The sequence below is a fragment of the Lissotriton vulgaris genome, chromosome 5 (genome assembly GCF_964263255.1).
Source record: "Lissotriton vulgaris chromosome 5, aLisVul1.2, whole genome shotgun sequence".
NCBI classification, from domain to species: Eukaryota; Metazoa; Chordata; class Amphibia; order Caudata; family Salamandridae; genus Lissotriton; species Lissotriton vulgaris.
In genome coordinates, this window is record NC_141693.1 from 1,570,517,415 (window position 1) to 1,570,536,879 (window position 19,465).

Sequence of the window (19,465 nt, forward strand, 5' to 3'; positions counted from 1 at the left end):
TAGTGGCGACTACAGAATAGAAGTATGTGTGCTGTGTTGGAAGTTTGGATGGGGGCTGATAATGTGTTATTGGGTCCTGTTCTGGGGAGGGTGGGGGGGGAGTTTTCAGGGGAGTTTTGAGTGTGGGGTTGTGCTGCAATGATGTGGTCAGTCAAGAGATACTGTTGGGGCGGATGAGGGAGGACTACAATGGGGATGTTACCTAATTTGAAATGTCTCACATGGAACGTCCGTGGACTCCGAAACATGTCAAGGCATTATAAGGTGCATGCATATTTGGTGAGGCGTGGTATTCAGATAGCGCTGCTGCAAGAAACTCATCTCACCAAACAGGAATGTAATGCTCTGCAGAGGCGGTGGCATGGCCAGGTGTTTGGCACGACCTATTCGGCATTTGCCAGGGGAGCGTTGATCTGGGTGAGAGCGGGAATCCCTTTTCAGGCCACGAACCATCTGGTAGACCCTGAAGGTAGATTTGTAGCGGTGGAGGGGAGGCTATACGGCTGTGATGTGGTTTTATGTAGTGTGTATGCTCCCAATATGGACCAGGCCCGCTTTTTTGATGGATTAACTGGTTCATTGGCTCACTTTCTGGCAGGACCTATAATACTAGGGGGGACTTCAACTCCATTACAGATGTATTATTGGATAGATCACACCCACCACTGACCGACTCCCCAGTGCGCAGACTAGCTAAACATAGGAGGGACTGGCAAGAGAGATGGGCCTTGTTGACGTATGGCGAGAGCACCATCCTGCCCTCAGGGACTATTCCTTTTTCTCGGCAATACATGCTTTACATGTGCGAATAGATTCTGTACTATGTAGTGGACCGATAGCTGCCATGACAACACAGAATATTTACCTAGAACCATATCAGATCATAATCCTCTGATGATATCTGTTCAGTGACAGCGAGTGAGATCAGCCGTACCCACATGGAGGTTGCGGCCTGATACATTAGAGGACCGGATGTTCAGTGATACTGTCCGTCAGGGTATTGAGCATTACTTTGGCAAAAATGGAGGTACGGCCACTACTAGGTCAGTGGAATGGGATGCCCTAAGTGTAGTGGTGAGGGGCCTCTGCATTAGTAGGTTTTCGAGCGAATGAGCGACGGTCCTGGCTGATGTGGGAAAAGCGGAAAGTGTACTGAGAGACCTAGAGCAGCAAAGGCCAGAGCGACCAGAATTACAGGCCCGGTTGCAGGAAGCGAGGGAACTGGTTGTGACAGAAACGGAACGATTGAGGAGCTATGACTATAAGTTGTATACTACCAAGGTGCATGCAGAAGGGGACAAGGTGGGTATGCTGCTGGCGAAACTTGCGAATCCAGAACCTAGGGGGAGCCCAATCATGAGCATACGGGAGGTGACGGGAGAGGTGGTCTACTCGCAGGCTGCTGCCTTGTCGCGCTTCTTGAATTATTACACAACTTTATATGGGAGTCAATTGGACGCCGAAGCTTCTGACATTGAGAACTATCTAGCGGGCGTTCAACTCCCGGTGCTAGATGAGGACAGCGCGGAGGAATTGGGTCGTGACATAACGGTATCGGAGATTAGAGTAGCCATCAAGCAGATGGCTAGGAACAAGACGCCGGGGTTGATGGCCTACCGATCGAATTCTATGCGAAATATACCGATGTTTTGGCACCCAGGCTGCTAGAGGTATACTCTGAAGCTTTGGAGCTGGGGCGTCTGCCTCAGTCGATGAGGGAAGCGCTGGTGGTCCCATTGCTGAAGCCTAGTAGGGAGGCAACCGATGTCACCTCATATAGACCGCTGTCCATGCTGACGGTGGACTATAACATTTTAAGTTGCATTTTGGCCACCAGACTATTGCCACACATGACCACACTGATTCACACAGACCAAGCCGGGTTCATTCCCACTAGGAAGACCTCAATTAATATCCGTCGCCTAGTTCGGGTGCTGGAGAGCCAACTGGAACCAGACCAGATGCCAGCAGTGTTGTCGGTGGACATCGAGAAAGCTATCGACAGCCTAGAATGAGTGTACCTTGATAAGGTACTGAAGAAGTTCGGCTTAGGTGAACAATTCGGGCACTGGACGAGGGTACTCTACTCTTTTGCGACAGCCAGGGTGCGACTGGGTCCTGTGATATCCTCTGACTACCCGGTGCGTAGAGGGACGAGGCAGGGATGCTCGCTCTCTCCACTGTTGTTTGCGCTAGCAATAGAACCCCTAGAGGCTCAGGCGCGTTCTGGGGAGGTGTACAATGGGATCGTAAATGGCGGGGAGTCGCATTATATCTCATTGTATGCGGACGATTTGTTGCTGTACCTGGAGGATACAGGAACGGCATTAGAGGTTGCAGTTGCAATGCTGTCGAGTTTTGGAAGATTGTCGGGCCTTAAGGTCAATTGGAATAAGACATGCGTTTTTCCGTTGCGGATGAATATGCCCCGTCCACCCCTGACAGTGGATGTCATCTGGGAAGGATTGTGCTTTACTTATTTAGGGGTCCGCATATATCACGAGGCTACAGATATGCTAGAAGGAAACATAGGACGCTGTATTAGGGCTCTGAAAGGATGCATGACCTTTTGGGCGTCCCTCCCTCTCTCGGTACAGGGCCGGGTGGCACTGCTAAAGATGGTGGCTTTGCCCCGGATGCTCTACTATTTTCGCACATTGCCGGTATGGATCCCCCAGCGGGTTTTTAAAGAGTTGAGAACACTGACGACTGCCTTCTTGTGGGGACATGGAAGGCGCAGGGTGGCACTGAATACGTTGATGAGACCCAAGCTTGAAGGGGGAATGGCGGTCCCTGATTTCGAGCTATATTATCTGGCGGCACAACTACAGATACTAACACAAAACATTGCTAAAGAGTTTAGAGGTCCGGACCAAGATAGAGGGACAGGCATTCAGAGACATATCCTATCATATATAATCATGCAACAGAAGTTTGAGTTAAGGGGCTTAACCATGGAGGAGAGGACCTTGCGACTATGCTGGCATAGGAGCTTAAAGAGAGCGAAGGCAATGCGCCCGTACGCACCGGAGATCCCTCTGGGGATGCTGACAGCGCTGCCGCATGGGGGAGATTGGTCCCCATTACTGGAATGGGAGGATTTGGGCCTTCAAGTGGAGGGGGACCTATATATTGATGGGATGTTGGTTCCTCTTTGGATTGCTCCAAGATCAATTTGGCCTCCCGGGTGGGAGTTTCCTATTACATGCGGCGGTGATAGCGGCGATGCCGAAGCACTGGAAGGTGGGGTTAGCAGAGCCCTGTACAACTATGGCCTGTCAATATGTGGTAATGGCTGCGGGTACAATTAAGGCGGTTACCTGCCTCCACTCTAGAATGTTGCATGAGAGACTGGAGCCACTAACAGCTCTGAAAGAAAAATGGGAAGAGAGCATAGGAAAACCCATACCGGATACAATCTGGGGACACAAACATTTAGGAGAACGTGGAAGGGGTGCAGAAATGCCCGCTTTCAGCAAGTGCATTTCTTTGTAATACATAGGGCCTACTTGACACCGGGGAAGATACAGAGGTATTTCCAGGTACAGGACGCAGCATGTCCGAGATGCTTGACACCTGAGGTAGAGTGGGACCATTTACTATGGGGCTGCCCGAGACTAGGGACGTATTGGTCGGAGGTGGGGGAGCTTCTTAACGCAGTCACTGATCGACAGGTGGAGTAGGACATGGCAACATGTCTGTTGCTCTTGTTCCCTCACACGGCCAAGACGAAAATCACAAGTAAATTTATTGACTTGGGACTTATTCTGGCCCAGAGAGAGATCACTTGGCATTGGAAATCAAAGGAAGGCCTGTCAGCCAGGAGATGGATGAACGAATTGCAGAAATGGGCTAGGAGTGAAAGTGTGGTTAGGTTACGACAAGCCACTTGTACAGCAAATGTGAAGGGCCTAGAAATGGCGAGGGCCTGGGAGGCAATAGTGCAGGCTCTAAAGGACTATTTAACTGAGGATGAAGACTAGGGGATGGTCAGTGTAGGAGGTTCCATGGGACACGAAGATATGTATGTATGGATCCCGCAGGTAGTGAAGACTTGATTGAGAACATATGGTTATGGCCCACATCAGCAGCAGTTGAGGGGGGTGGGATAAGGTTAATAGGGATCCGATACAGATAGTGGAAGGATTTAAGCAGAAGCTAGACTCAGATATGGGCGAATGAAGGAGCGCCCGTGAAACGGATCTTCAACGAACGCATAGATTGGTTTACTGTGGAAGGTTAGGAGGTCTCGAACAGGGGTGTTCCGAAGTACGAGTGGATGGAGCGAGTTGCATTTGAACTGACAATATTCACTATTTATGGAACACTGTATTCGGATGATTGTATTGGGGAGGGGGTTAGGAGTTATAAAAAAGCAGATACTGAATTATGTTGTTGACCTCTGTGAGGTGGTTTCCTTGATATCTCGGACGGATTGGACACGAACGCCGCCCGGCCTCCGGGATGTGGGCTGAATGGCTGTGTGCAATTTTATTACTGAACTGTGCCTTATAATGATCAGGGACGGGAAGGTCGAATTATTTCAATGCTTGTTTACAAATCTGCAATAAAAATATATTTTAAAAAAAATAAAAAAAAGTAAGATCATACCTACAACAAGTCAGGACTATTGGCTTTATTAATGTGTTCTGTTTCACTTCCCAATGTTATCCATGTCACGCGATCTTATTCTATTGTATGCTCTATCTACGCATTGCTGCCACCGCCGCGAGCCCATGCCCAGAGGTTCTATGACATGTCTAGATTCCATGGTAGAACCTTGGGCATGGGTGACGGTTGGTGGGCAGTTGCGGTGAGAGCAGTTATTATGAAGACGTGCCCTTTTGGTGTCAGTGGCTTATTGAATAAACCTTCAACTCACCTTCAGTCTCCGGTCTCATTCTTACAATTTTGGCGATGAGGGAGTCCTGACACCACTACGAACCCATGAGCCCACTTCTGAACTTTCTGCCTCGTCATTCTTCTCACTGAGTGTCGTCTTCATTTTGCTGCTGTCCTGCCTTGAAGGTTTGCCCGCCACCCTGATATACCTCATCCGGTGTACGCACTTCCCATCTTTTGTCTCGGTGTAGCTGTGCCCAGCTGATTTCACCGTGACGTTGTGATCCGCAAGTTGATCCACTGTGTACAGATTGTCCTGCAGGAGGTGTTGGAATTCACCACTAGCAACCGGTGAAGTTTTTTTCTCTCACCCTGTCGAATATTTGTATCCTTTGGTGAGCAACGTTTTCATCGCCGTGCCTCAGCACAGCTTGACTGCGCCATTCCCGCCTTACGCTGTTTCAGCTTTTCCTCACAGTGCCTTTCCTCTGCATGATTACGTCACTGGAACGCAGACGTCGAAGGACGTTTGGCGGCAATTTTGAGATTGAAACATTCATAGTCTACGCGTGTTGAGCCTACCGGTGACATGCACACCTAATTAATTCAATCTGCTGATTCTACACGTGTCTTTCCAAACGGTGACACACACACCAATTTTTTATTTTTTTGTATATATTAGTACGTTTGAACTCCTCTTCATTTACTGCGCGTGTCTTATCTATCGGTGACCCGCACACCTCATTTCAACTATTAGCCTTCTGGCATATTCAACCTGGCACCATTTATACGTGCGTTTGGCAAACGGTGATACACACACCTTATTCCTTCATCCTGTTTACTCTACGTGTGTTTTGCCACCAGTGACACGCACACCTTACTTCAATATTTAGCCTATGGATGCATTTCTCCACCACATTTATTACGTGCATTTTACCTACACGGCGACACGCAAACCTTACTTCAACAATTAGCCTTTTTGGGTTTTAACCCTTGCACCACTCCTACGTGCGTTTAGCAACCGGCTTATCCTACGTGAATTTTGCCTAGCGGTGACACACACACTTTATTTCAACTTTTAGCTTATGGTTGCATTTACCACATCACCCACGTGGTGATACAGACTATCTCAAATTTCCCCTAGCGGTAACACGCACACCCTGGTTATATTATCATTGCTGCGCATCTCTACAGATTTTTTCCCTCAGAATGGCTTCTGGCAATATATGGAACCTTTCTCCTCCACAGCCATTTATTCCATTGACAGGTGATGACTCACTTAAATGGGATGAGTGGCAGATATATTTTGAAAATTATATTTCTACATTTGAATACGAAGAAGAACTCACTCCTAAGATGAAAAAAAAATAATTCTCCATTGTCTAGGTGCTAAAGCAATAAAAATCTACAATTGTATCAACAAAAAACCCAGAGAAGGGGATGTATACACGATTGCGTTAGAAGATTTATCTATGTACTTTAAACCTACAATTTCAATTTCTGTTAACAGATACAAATTCTTCCAACGAAAACAGGGTCGTGAAGAATCGGTGGAAGACTTTGTGGCTGCAGTAAAGAATTTAACACTAACTTGCAGGTTTGGTACATTGCATGACGAATTTATTCGTGACTAAATTGTCATGCGATCTGCTAGTAAGAACATACAAGAGAAACTGTGGGCGAAGGGAGAATTGCCGCTTGAGGAAGTCATTGAAATTGTCAAATGCACAGAATTAACTGGTAGATGTGCAAAGGCAGTTTTGCAGGAAGAGAAATCTACCACGGAGGATAAATCTACTATTGCCAAAGTCATTTCTTCTAAGAATCCTCAGAATAAACTGCGTTCAAACTCTCTACAAAAGAAAGATACTAGCACTAAGACAAAACTATCCGACGATAGGAAATGTTTTAGATGTGGTAGTAGGTACCATTTAGCAAATGAGAAAATGTGTCCGGCATTAAAGCAGAAATGTACAAGATGTGGGTTAATTAGGCATTTTATGGCAATGTGTCAGAGGAAAGAGAGAGGTGGTAGAAATGTAAAAGTGTTGGTACCTGAGGAACATGACGGAGCATTTTCTTCTGATGATGAAGATATGAATTTATTTGTGTTAAAAATTGACGATAATATGTTAAGCAAAGGAAAAAAAACGATGTGTCATTTAAATATTGGAGGTGTGGATATTTCAATCGTTCCTTCTTGATCTCCTTACATGATCATAAATGAAAATGTGTGGGTGAAAAAATGTGTTCCTGTCTTTGGTAGACAATTGCTCAATCCGGATATATACCCTAAAACATTCACAGGGGAACCTATTGAAATGCTGGGTTTCAGGGAATTGCAATTTCAATTTAAGACATGTCAAATGTTGGGAAAGCTATATGTCTCTAAGGTCGGTCCTTTTGTGTTAGGATGGATCGATCAAGGGAATTTAGGAATAATTCTGGACCCTAACAGCCCTGATCCTGTGCAATTATTGCAAAATGAAGAAGATTACAAGAACTTGATAGTCAAAAGGTATCCTAATGTATTTTCTGAAAACATTGGAAAACTTAAAGGATTTGTCCATGACATTAAGCTTAAAGATAATGCAATCCCTTGCATACACAAATCTAGAAACATCCCTTTTTCCATCATAGGAGAAGTAGAAAAAGAACTTATAAGGTTACAAGAATCCTGCATCATCGAACCTGTAGAGTCAGCCGAGTGGGTTTCGCCTTTGGTAATCGCAAAGAAATCCAATGGCAAACTCCGACTATGTGGTGATCTACGCGATCTAAATAAAAACATTTTGGTCGACCAATTTCCTTTGCCAAAAATGAGTGAGATGCTGTCCTACACTAATGGAGCTAAGTGGTTCTACACAATTGATCGAAGCTCGGCCTACCACCAAGTGGCGTTACATCCCAAATGTAGAAGCCTCGCCACTTTTGTAACGCCGTTGGGATGTTTAAGTTTTAAGAGGGTACCATTCGGACTGTCCTCGGCTGCGGCCATGTTTCAAAGATTGATGCGGACACTTTTTAGAGAGGAAAATATTCTCATTTTTCAGGATCATATCATGGTAACGGGCACCAACAGTAGGGATCATGACGAAAAATTAAACAGAGTTTTGAGCATTCTTGACCATTGTGGTCGTACTGCCGATGTTCGCAAATGTAAATTTGCCACCAATGAGGTCACATACTTGGGGCATGAGATCAATGGGAGTGGCATAAAACCTAAAAAATTGCTACTATTTGCCATTAGAGAAGCCCCTTTACCTAAAAACAAGGAGGAAGCTAGGGCATTTCTAGGCCTTTCTGAGTTCTATGCTAAATTTGTACAAAACTTCTCTTTGAAAACTTTTCCTTTGAGGGAACTTAATAAACAAAACAACAAATTTGAATGGAGTTCTACTTGTGATGAGGCATTCAAAAGGATTAAAAATGACATTTGCAATGCCCCACCTCTCAAAGGATGTAATCCTTCACTCCACAGCGTGGTTACCACTGATGCCAGTGGAAATGGTATAGGAGCTGTTCTTAACCAAATTACTGAAGAGGGCAAGGAAGTGACTGTGGCTTTTGCCTCACGCTCGATCACACAGACGGAAGAAAGATACTCTGTGATCGAGCGTGAAGCTCTTGCATGCGCCTGGGGCTTAGAGCACTTTAGGCAGTATATGTGGGGATACCAGGTTACCCTTAGAAGTGACCATAAACCTTTGGTAAAGGTTCTCACTACCAAAGGCCTACAATGTGCCTCTCCCCGTCTTACACATATTTCCGTGAGGATGATGGATTTTAATTACAATGTGGAGTACCTTCCTAGTATTAAAAATCAGGTGATAGACTGTTTAAGTCAGTTGCCTTTACCAAACACTGGTGATCAGACCTCAGATATTGAAGCGTTCTGTATCACCAACATAATCGAGGAGGTACCCTGCATACCACATTCTGAATGGTCAACAGCCATGGAAGGAGATTCTACACTTCTTGAGATAAAAAAATATATAAAAGCTGGTTGGCCTACAAAAAAATGTATTCCCAAACAGTTGCATACCTTTTGGGAACTCAAGGATGAATTATCTCTTGAAGGAGACTTGATACTTAGGAACAGAAAAGTCATTCCTCCCACCAGTTTAGGTGCTAAATTCCTAGACATTTGTCATGGAGGTCACCTTGGCATAGGGAAAACCAAAAGCAGGGTTAGGAACTCGTATTGGTGGCCTGGTTTTGATATCGAAATCGAAAGGACAGTCAGGAACTGCATAGCGTGTGAGAATTCTGACAAATCTCAACACATACGTAGTCCACTCCTTCAGCCACTTTCCAGTCCCTCCATGCCATGGGTCAGACCAGGCATTGATATTTGTGGTCCCATTTGGGAACATGGAGAGCATTTGTAACTTATTGTACTAGTGGACCATTTTTCAAAATGGCCGGAAGTGGAGGTAGTACAGAATGCAGATGCAAACACCGTTGTCAGTTTCTTACGGAGATTATTTCTTAGAGAAGGTCTCCCTAATTGTAATGTGTCAGACAATGGCCCACAATTTGTCTCTACCATTTTCAAATCATTCCTAAATGAGAATGGCATCTCTCATAAAACTACTTCTTTATACCATCCAGCAGGGAATGGGGCAGTTGAAAGATGTAATCGTGTGATAAAGGGGTTAGTTCAACTAGCCAACCAAAATGACCTCTTATAGAGGAAACAACTTATCCACAACCTTTGGGCTTTCCGTGTGACTCCCTGTGAGTCTACGGGTACCAGTCCTTTACTACTACTAAGAGGAAGAACCCCCATCACTAAAGATAATGTGGCTTGGGCCACCCCGAAAAGAGTGTGATGGTCTTCTGATGAGGTGAAAAAGAAATGATCAATGTGGGTAGAAAATCCTAGGCCATCCGCAAAGTATGTGACCAGAGAGTCTAGGACCAGTGGAGAAAAGAATTGTCAAAAAATGGTGTGTATATTAAAAAATATATATTTAATTTAACATAGATAAAAATCATATAGAGACTCAAACATATAAGTCAAACTATATGATACAGTAAAATAGTGACATATAAAAAATCTTTAAAGAAATTCAAAAACAATAAGTAAAAAACATATACAGCATATCAGCATTATAGATCATGACAAGTTGCAAGTGATTATACATTCAGAATTCAAAATGACATGAGAAATACTGCAGAATTAATTATAAAGACTTGAGTCTTTATAATTAATTGAATTTCTTTAAAGATTTTTTATATGTCACTATTTTACTGTATCATATAGTTTGACTTATATGTTTGAGTCTCTATATGATTTTTATCTATGTTAAATTAAATATATATTTTTTAATATACACACCATTTTTCGACAATTCTTTTCTCCACTGGTCCTAGACTCTCTGGTCACATACTTTGCGGATGGCCTAGGATTTTCTACCCACATTGGTTATTATCCTGCCCTAGGAGTCTGTGTATTACTGATACCCAGGGGGTCCTTGTTTTCTCTCAATTGAAAAAGAAATGATTACACTCACAAATGAATAGCAAAAAATATTATTACTCGAAACATGCATGCAAAAAAGTTTACATTCAAGTGGGTGACAGAGTCAGGGTAAGAAAATCTGATTTAGCAAAAAAAAAGGGTAAAGTCACTTCTCACAACCCATGGAGGTTAAGAAATCTTTCTGTAACTCTGCCCTCTTAAGTGACAGCAAAACCTGGCATTTTTCTTCACTGTCTTTGTGTCGGGGTGGTGCCATTGCCTCCCCCTCTCATTGCATTTCTGATAACCAAGGTCCTTCCTTTTCCCCAGACTATGATTGGATGGTGATGCTTGTAGGATTTCTTACCCACAGAGGATGAATATTGCGTCTCCTGGTGGTGAGAGTGCTCCTGGGACCACACCTGTTCGTGAGTACAGTTGTAGTAGTTCGAATGGGGAATTATCGGAAGTTAACCAATTAAATTTTAGTACAAGCATTACAAACCATGAACTGGATAGTTCCGATGTTGATTATGTATCATTCCCTAATAGCATTGTTGGGAATGAACCTACGGTGAGCAGATACGGTAGGGTTGTCAAACCACCAGCTAAGTTACACGATTTTAAGTGTGATTATGTTTGTTCGGTTCTGCTTTCCTTCTCGTGCGGTCTCACCGGGTCACATTCCTATTCCTTTTTGTTTTATTATTGAGAAGGAGATGCGTTTTGTTTTACTTCCCAATGTTATCCATGTAATGCGACCTTGTTCTATTGTATGCTCTGTCCTCGCGCTGCTGCCACCGCCGCGAGCCCATGCCCAGAGGTTCTATGAGGTGCCTAGATTCCATGGCAGAACCTTGGGCATGGGTGACAGTTGGTGGGCAGTTGCGGTGAGGAGCAGCTATTATGAAGACGTGCCCATTTGGTGTCAGTGGCTTATTGAATAAACCTTCAACTTACCTTCAATCTCCGGTCTCATTCTTACACAATGGTTGTTAGTTGCATTAGATAAATAAGCAGCAACTATGGCTTGTTGTATATAATAATGAAAAAGCTTCCACTTAGAGCCCTGGTAACACCAGGTTAGTGTTGCTGCTCCCGAGTTTCAAAATGAGAAGGGAAATCCAGAGAGAAAATAACTCTCTTTAAAGGATTTCATTTCCCCTACAACGCTCACCAGGCAAGAAGTCATGCCGTAACTTTTCCACTAGTGAGAAGTGAGCAGTCTGAGCACCCGCACATCGATGACGTGACTGCTGTCACTGCAGTCCGGAATAAAAGGACTGCAGTGACAGCAGGCACAAAACAGAGCCCGAAAGAGACCCGTTTCGAGGCCCCATTTAAAAAACTGCCGGTGCTCAGGCCCAAGGAGACCCGCGCACTTAAAGCCCTAGTTGCAGCTATGCTTTAAGCTTCGGTATTCAGAACACCATATAGCTATGTACATTACCTTCATCACCCAATATGGCAACATTTAAGTTCAAATAACCCGCACATCCAAACTGTACCATTTCCCGGCTGTAGCTAAACACAATTACGTCCATCTATTGGAACGAGACTGAAGAACACTAACGCGCAGGTGCGTTGAACCTCACGGTGACACCAACGCCATGGAAACGCTGCCGCTCTAGCCACTCTAGCCTCTATGGGCATGGCTGACAGCGGTGGGCGGGCCTTAGGTGTTCGCGTCACTAGGAAGATGGCGACGTCCTTGGTCGTGGTGCGGACAGGAGCTGTGCGATGTTGGCAGAAGGCTGCATGGGGCGCCGAGCGTCAGGTAATTTGGGGGTACCTTTGGAATAGCATGAGCTCCCTTTAGGAGACTCCTACATAGGGAAACGTAGACTTCGAAAGGTCTTTACCGTTTGCGGTAACCTTTTTCTAGTTATGTCATTGCGGCATGGCTTTCTACTAACTCCCCATTGAGTGTGTTTCTTACTCCTTGTTCTCATTTGTACAAACATTTAAAAGTTTCTTACGTTGAAGGAGTAACACTCGTTTCCCTTCCGTGGCGCTTAAAAGTTGACCAGTGTATGTTAATGATTTGGCCCCATTTACAGGTTTTCCCATCTCTCTGCCTCTGAAATATACTCATTACTCAAGACAACATAGTGACATCGCTCGATCTGTATAGTGTGTAAGGCTGTCAGCGCCCCAGCCAGTACTTAGCCCTGGCTCTCCGCTATCGCACAACAATTTACCTTGCTTCTACAGTCCAACCCTCCTTAGCTTTGCCCCTTGTCCTCCTCCCTGAGCCCTACTTCCTGCTACACCAATTCGCCCCATCACATTTTATTTCATCCTCATTATCCGACGTTTAACCCGACCTCGCTGCGTCAACTCTAAACAATAAGCCCTCCCCTCATTCTCATGTTAAGTGTTAACCATTGCTTTTTTCCATTTTCATTTGTTAGACTTTTACCCATATAAACGATTCCGATGTAAAACAATATAAACTACATTCACGAGAATTAGTTGAAATACCATTTCTTAAATCAAATGGCATTAAAAATAGATCACAACCAACGTAATTCTCTCTGAATTTAAAGATAGTCAAGTGCCAAACATACTTTTGCTAGCCAGCCTCATACGTCATTGGTCTAAAGCATTGTTTTCTCCAGTGCTTTAAATGGAAAAAATTAGTGCATGTACTCACCAAATGGAGCAGTGGGCGGAGTTTAGGGCGGGGCTAAGGGGGGACAAGGGGCCTGGTTAGCTTTTTGACCGTGCCAAGGTTGTATGCACGAAATCTGCATGCATTTTATCAACCACCTAAGGATTACATGCTGCTTCAGCCTGCCTTAAATCGAACCGGTGGCCTACAGCCCACTGAGCCATCTGTCCAGTACTGGTACTCTGTTGTAACATGCACACGTCACTTTTCTCTTGTAACATACTGTTTGCTACCTCTTACATTTTGTTTGCTTTATGATTTATCATTCTATAATAAGTTGTTGAAAAAACTGAGAATTGATTAAGTGTGTTTCTATATTGTAATAAGATAGTTTATTGATTGAGAACGTTTGTTCAGCAGGAACAGTCCCCACTACAATCGGTTTCATTAGAGTGTGACGTCAACAAACCACAGTAGTTGGGCACCCTTGGTTTACATTCTTTTAGTAGAGTAACCAGGATAATTGGAGTTTGCCTCAATTCACGTTTGACACCTTATTCCTGGGAAGCTCACAGACTCATCTGCGGAGTACATCAAGGTTCATCCTTCAGCCCCACCCTCTTCAATGCGTACATGGTCCCTCTGCCCAACACCATCCGTGCACACATCAATAGTCTCTCCTACGCCTATGACAAGCAACTCCTACTCTTTGTCAGGCAAGATCCCGAACACAAGAAACAAGTTCACAGCCTGTATAACGGAAGTCTCTAACTGGATGAAAGCAAATTGTCTCAAGCTCTACAGTAACCAGACCGAATCTGTGAGCTTCAACAAGAAACACTGCCTTTGGACTCCAATTGATGATCGGCCGAACTCTGTCCCATACTCCAGTCCAGCACTCACGCCACAAACCTCAGAATCATCACTGATAGCAAACTAGACCTGTCCGCACAATTCAACATTTTACGGCATCCTGCTTCCACACCCTGATGATGCTGAGAAAGATCTTCAAATGGATTCCAAACAACACAGGAAACCCCATAACTCACACTCTAGTCCCCAGCAGGTTAGAGTATGAGAACACCCTCTATCCCTGTATCACCAAGCAACTCACCGTAATACTACAAACCACATGACATGACAACCAGATAAGTACTCTACCCTCCATGCAGATCTCTTATCAACCCGCACCTCCAGGAGCTCCACTGGCTCCCAAAATACAGACGTGCCTGGTTCAAACACCCCACTCACACATTCAAGGCACTATACACTCTACCTGAACAATTGCATCCCTTTCCACCATCCGTGACACATTTCTGCTCAGCAGGACTCTGCTCGCACAAATGCATAGCACCAGATATGGAAGGCAGACCGTCTCTTACATTGCTCTAAAACGTACAGACCTCCCATTTGACAACAGAGCCTCCTTCTATCTTCTTTAGTTCAGCAAAAAGCTACCAACCTAGCTGTTCTAACAATGACCCTGCCCTAGACACACACTTACTTCGCTCTAGACTACCCTTCCAGGTGACAGTACACTATACAAGTACATATAACATAGCATACATGTCTTCAAGTCAGAAACACTGTTGTTGCATTGCACATTAAGGAGGGAATTTTTGGTTTGTTTTAATTGGGGCCTAAAGTGCAAAATAGTAAGATCCACCCAGGAGTGCTGCCCCCCTCACTTAAAAATCTGAGATGGGGGTTGACTTGGGCAAGGTGCTCTTGAGGTAGGATGGGGAAATCCCCCTCCCTCATAACCTTCTCCCCCATCCCAAAAGAAACGTTTAACTGCTGATATGTAAACAATGACAATTGTGTACTCTTGTGTGTTATTGTTTTGTTTTGGTAGACAAAGTATAATTTCTGGTTTGAATGCTTTCACCAGTGAACTGAGCTCCTGCTAAGCTGCCTGTGTTGCCAAAAGGGTAGCTTGCTAGAGGGACAGAATGAAACTATTTGGTTTAAAAAATAACTTCTTAACGTAAAATTGTACACCTGAAACTTGGCTGTACAGTAATATTGGTGGTACGAATACGATAACTACCCAGCGATGCATTCAGCATATTTTTAACAGCTGCCTTTTCGGTTTGATGCGGTGATGGGAAGTATCTTTAGGTAGTCTATTGGGGTGTCTGCATCCTTTTGATGGCCAAATCCTTTCACTTGAGCACACCTTTGTGAGAGCATTGCTGGAAGTGGGTATTTATATAGACTTCCTTTTAGCATCCAGCAGGTTTGTATTGTGTGGATGTTTGCTGCAAAAGGAGAATTCTGCTGCTTACCACAGACTGTGTCCAGCAGTAGCTAGTAGCTTTCCCATATGTGATTTCAGTTCGGTGTGGTGAAGTGGTAGCGCTTCATAGGAAATTTGATTTTTACATGTTTCTGGGAGATACACAGCTTAGTTTGATTTTGTATGAAATTGTCCTGCTGAGTCGGCATTTTATTTATTGGGAATAATATATAATGGATATCTAATGCAAGTGTGCTAAAAATAAGGAATTAAAACAAGTGTATCTCAGTCGTTTTCATTATGATCTGATTCCTAGTCATGTGGTTGTCTGTTTTTAAATTGTACTTCTTCTTTTTTTTTTTTTTTTTTTTTATTATATTTTTATTGAGTCAAAGTAGCTTTATTCGATAACGGGCATCTTAAAAGCATTATCAATCTTACATTCATCATTTTATATAAAAAAAAAGTACCAGTTATCAGAAATCATCAATTTAAAAATATAAAAAATTCTTCAATTCAATAGGTTCATTAAAATCTCATTACCCATACACAATAAAGACAGGCTGTGACAAATAACACTTGTGACACTCCTAGAATTAAAAACGATTCCAGCCCTTCCCGCATAATACAAGCATTTTCTATTTTTTCCATTTTGCCTTGTAAGCGAGAGTCGTGATATATAAAAAGCATTCCAGTATGAGCAGCAAAGAACATTAGCTTAAAAATAAGATAAAAACATGATAGTTCATTGGGAAACCCCTCGCAAGATTTTAGATCTTATTATCCAAACACAGCCGAGATACTTGGCCACTCTACAGGCAAAAAGAGTCAGTGTGTCTGACTTTAAAATTCGTAGAGCAGTGTTATGTTCATATGTGCCCAGTTGTCTACAGATGGGCTTTAGCCATCTTATTCTAGGGCTTTTATAGGCTGGGCAAGCGAACATTAGGTGGGCCATACTCTCAGTCGGCGCTTTGCAACGAGGACACCCTGCTGATGGTTGTTGTGGGGCTCTCCATTTTGCAGTAAACTCGCAGACTAGGAGTGAGCCCACCCTGAACTGTATGTACAGTGCTCTGTCTCGTGGTGTTTGGATACAATCTAGGTATGGCTCTAAAAGGATATGGTGCTTATGGGAATAAAATTCTTCTGTGAGCCTTCCTACTCTTGATTTGCTGTGCTCCTGAGCATCAACCCAGGTCCAGTAGTGTCTTTTGAGCTCAGCTTTACTGGGTGGGGATTGCATATCCCTCGATTCCTTAAGGCCTAATGCAAAGAGCATATTTTTTAAATTAGTCACCCATCTAATCCTTTGGCTACCATCAAGGGCCATGACTTCTGTAAGTGCAGCGGCATAGTTGGTAAGCTCAGGAGTCTGACAAAAACGGCCCCAAAATAAGAGGCCATAGCCTAGCTACATCTTTAAAACAGCGCCTACCCATGTCGCTCATCGGTGGTTTAAGTGGCACATTACGGAAAAGCCTCACTAGTTCTCTTAAAAACTTGTGTTCTGAACTAGTGATACTGTCCACATTCTCAAACCTCCATAACTCAGCACCATAAAGTGCCGAGCTAACCACTTTTGCTGCATAGATTGTACGCGCCGGGGCCACAGGTCTTACTCTGCGAGGAGCGGTGTTCTCTGGCTAATGCTCCTGCAACACGTTTTTGATTTAGGAGCATTTTGTCTTTGTGGTGACTCCACTGCATTTTTTCAGCTAGCATTATTCCCAGTTAGTCGAAGGTTACAACTTTTTCCAAGCGGATTCCATCTCGGGTGAGGTTGCCTCTATATGATCTGTGAGGGTTAAACACCATAAATTTAGTCTTCCAGGTGTTGATAATCAGCCTCCTAGTCTCGCAAAATAGATGGAATCTGTCTAGAAGTTTTTGCAGCCCCGCCGGTGTCTTAGATATAAGAAGCGTGTCCTCTGCAAAGAGAAGGGTGGGGACCCTGTCTCCCGCCAGGGCTGGGGCGTCAGATGGAAACTCTTTAAGAAAGCTAACCACCCCATTCATATATAAAGAGAACAGGGTGGGCACCAAAACACAGCCCTGGCGTACTCTTCTATTAACTAGTATCCTATCTGTTTTCTGACCCTGGGACCCCCACCTCTCTTGGGTATAGTTGCCCTCATGCAGACGAATTAACCGATTTAACAACAAAGGTGGAATTCCCATTTATCCTAGCAGGTGCCACAACTGCTCACGAGGGACCAGATCAAAGGCAGTCCTTAGATCTATAAATGCCAAATAGAGACTGCCTTTGCCAATTGGGACCACTTCCAGTAAATCAAAAGTAGCCTAAATGCTTTATCTACTGTCCCTGTGCAGGCTCTGCATCCCGCTTGCTATTGGGAAAGAATATTTTCTTCATCCACCTAGTGGTGAATTCTCTGGAGTAACACCCTGCTAACTACTTTCTGCATGGCATCAATCAGGCTTATTGGGAGGTAGTTGGCAGGGTCTTCCCTAGCAGTTTTAAAAAATATATTTTTATTGGTATTTACATATTACAGAATACAATGTTAAATATAACACATAACATGTTTCTCGGGCATACACATAAGGCAATGCGGCTTGCGGTGGTGGCTGTGTTCGATTGTGTTTAGCTGATTGGTCTTACAGTCCTCGCTTGTCTGCCCCACAGTCTTGCGCACATATAACATTGAACATGTAAGCTGTTGCGGATGGTCGCGTGTCTAGTTGATACATAAAACGCTACATAGAACATAGAGTTGATGGGGGGTTGTTTAGTGACAGATCATCGGGCCCATGTGGAATTGTGTTTGGCTGGTTTGGGATTTTTTGTTCTTTATGGGGGTTTGTTTGGATTTAGGAATATGTCTACTTTTGACCACATCCCTCTGTTGGGGTTCCTCCATGGTGTGTGTCTGAGTGCAGTGTTGTCCGCCCCTCTGAGAAATGTCACCCAGTTCAGCCACCCCTTGAATGTGGCTTTGGTGGTATCCTTCCATTTGGCTAGTACTGTTTTGACTGCTGTCGTAACAACTTTGTCAAGATTACACAGTGGTCCTTCTCTCTAAAAAAAAAAGTAAGCTGCTTATCTACTTAATACATATTCCTACACTGACTTTTCATTTCTAATTAACTGTAGTTTCGGACAATGAATACTTTGATTTTTCAGTACTCTGGCTAACTCATCTAAATAAGCTATCCAACCCGGGCTGTGAAATCATTCAGACACACCAAACCCTTCTCAAGTGCCAGACATCCCCCAATTATTACCCATGTGTCCTCTGTAGTCCTTCCTTTAAAAGGGTAAAACTTATCTGAGGCCAAAAAGTAGGACCCTGTGGTTGCCGGTTCTCCTCTGTTTTTCCACATCTGTTCCCTCAATGTGTGATCCGTATATGCTCTACCTCAAGATATCCAGGAGGCTTGTGCATTTTACTTGGATTTAACTGAGATATATATTCTTAACCTGTAAAGTATGACTCGTGTATCTCACCACTTTGCTTTGTTTGTTTTTGCAGTACCATGCTTGTCTCACTGCCTCGGGCTGCGTGCGGCTCTTTCCAGTCAAGAGATCCCTTCAGACTTTGCACTTCACATGCAGGCAGAAACAACCCAAACTGCTGTTCCTTACTGTTGGACGATACCAGAGCACAACAGCAACCTCCCAGGTGGGAACGGGGGAGACGTTTTCAAAGGTTGTGTTATGTCTTGTAATGTCTCTCCCTCACGCAAACACACTGTAGCTTTGACAGTTCTTTGCTATTTCCCCATTAAACAATAAAACGATGTTTGAGAAAAATTAATCTGATTTCGAATAAAATCTGCTCAGTAAGATTATAACATATTTGCAGCTGGTGGAGCAAGGCGGTAGCCATGTACACTTCCTTCACACACATCTGCATAGTTACATTACAAACAGAATACATGACAGTTGTACAGCTTACGCAACAGCAGTGCACACTTCCCTCACTCACACAATAGGTCAAATCTCATTAAGCCCACCTTACCCACACAGAACAAGTATGACACGCCCAATAGGTAGTGCATTCCCCTCTATCACTTTCTGTAACTGTCTCTCTTGCTTGCTCTTCTTCTTGCCTCTCTCTCTCCTCCATTCTTTCCCTGTTTCTCTTACTCCCACCCCCCCTCCACCCCAAATAAAATCATGTAGGTTAAGTTCAAGACATGTTTGTACTTAGAGTAGCTTTGGTTTTAGACCAAATGACAAAGTAAAAACGTAATAGAACCTCACGTACAGCAGAGCTCTGTACCATTAAGTGAACCAACAATGACAAATGACAAAACTAATACGTGGAATAAAATT

The 19,465-nt window shown here is 43.9% G+C and overlaps 1 protein-coding gene across 2 annotated transcripts in view; it reads left to right on the plus strand.

Annotated features, from left to right (window-relative positions):
- The first annotated feature begins 11,861 nt into the window (after window positions 1-11,861).
- OXA1L (OXA1L mitochondrial inner membrane insertase) overlaps window positions 11,862-19,465 on the plus strand; it is a 129,502-nt gene continuing 121,898 nt past the window's right edge. Inside the window, exons 1-2 of one of the 2 annotated variants that reach the window (XM_086923653.1) lie at window positions 11,862-12,086; window positions 18,660-18,809. In XM_086923653.1, the coding sequence (XP_086779779.1) occupies window positions 11,955-12,086; window positions 18,660-18,809 (282 nt within the window). In that variant the 5' untranslated portion in view covers window positions 11,862-11,954. Of the gene's footprint in view, window positions 12,087-18,659; window positions 18,837-19,465 lie in introns of both variants that reach the window. The other variant, XM_086923652.1, reaches the window with a different exon arrangement.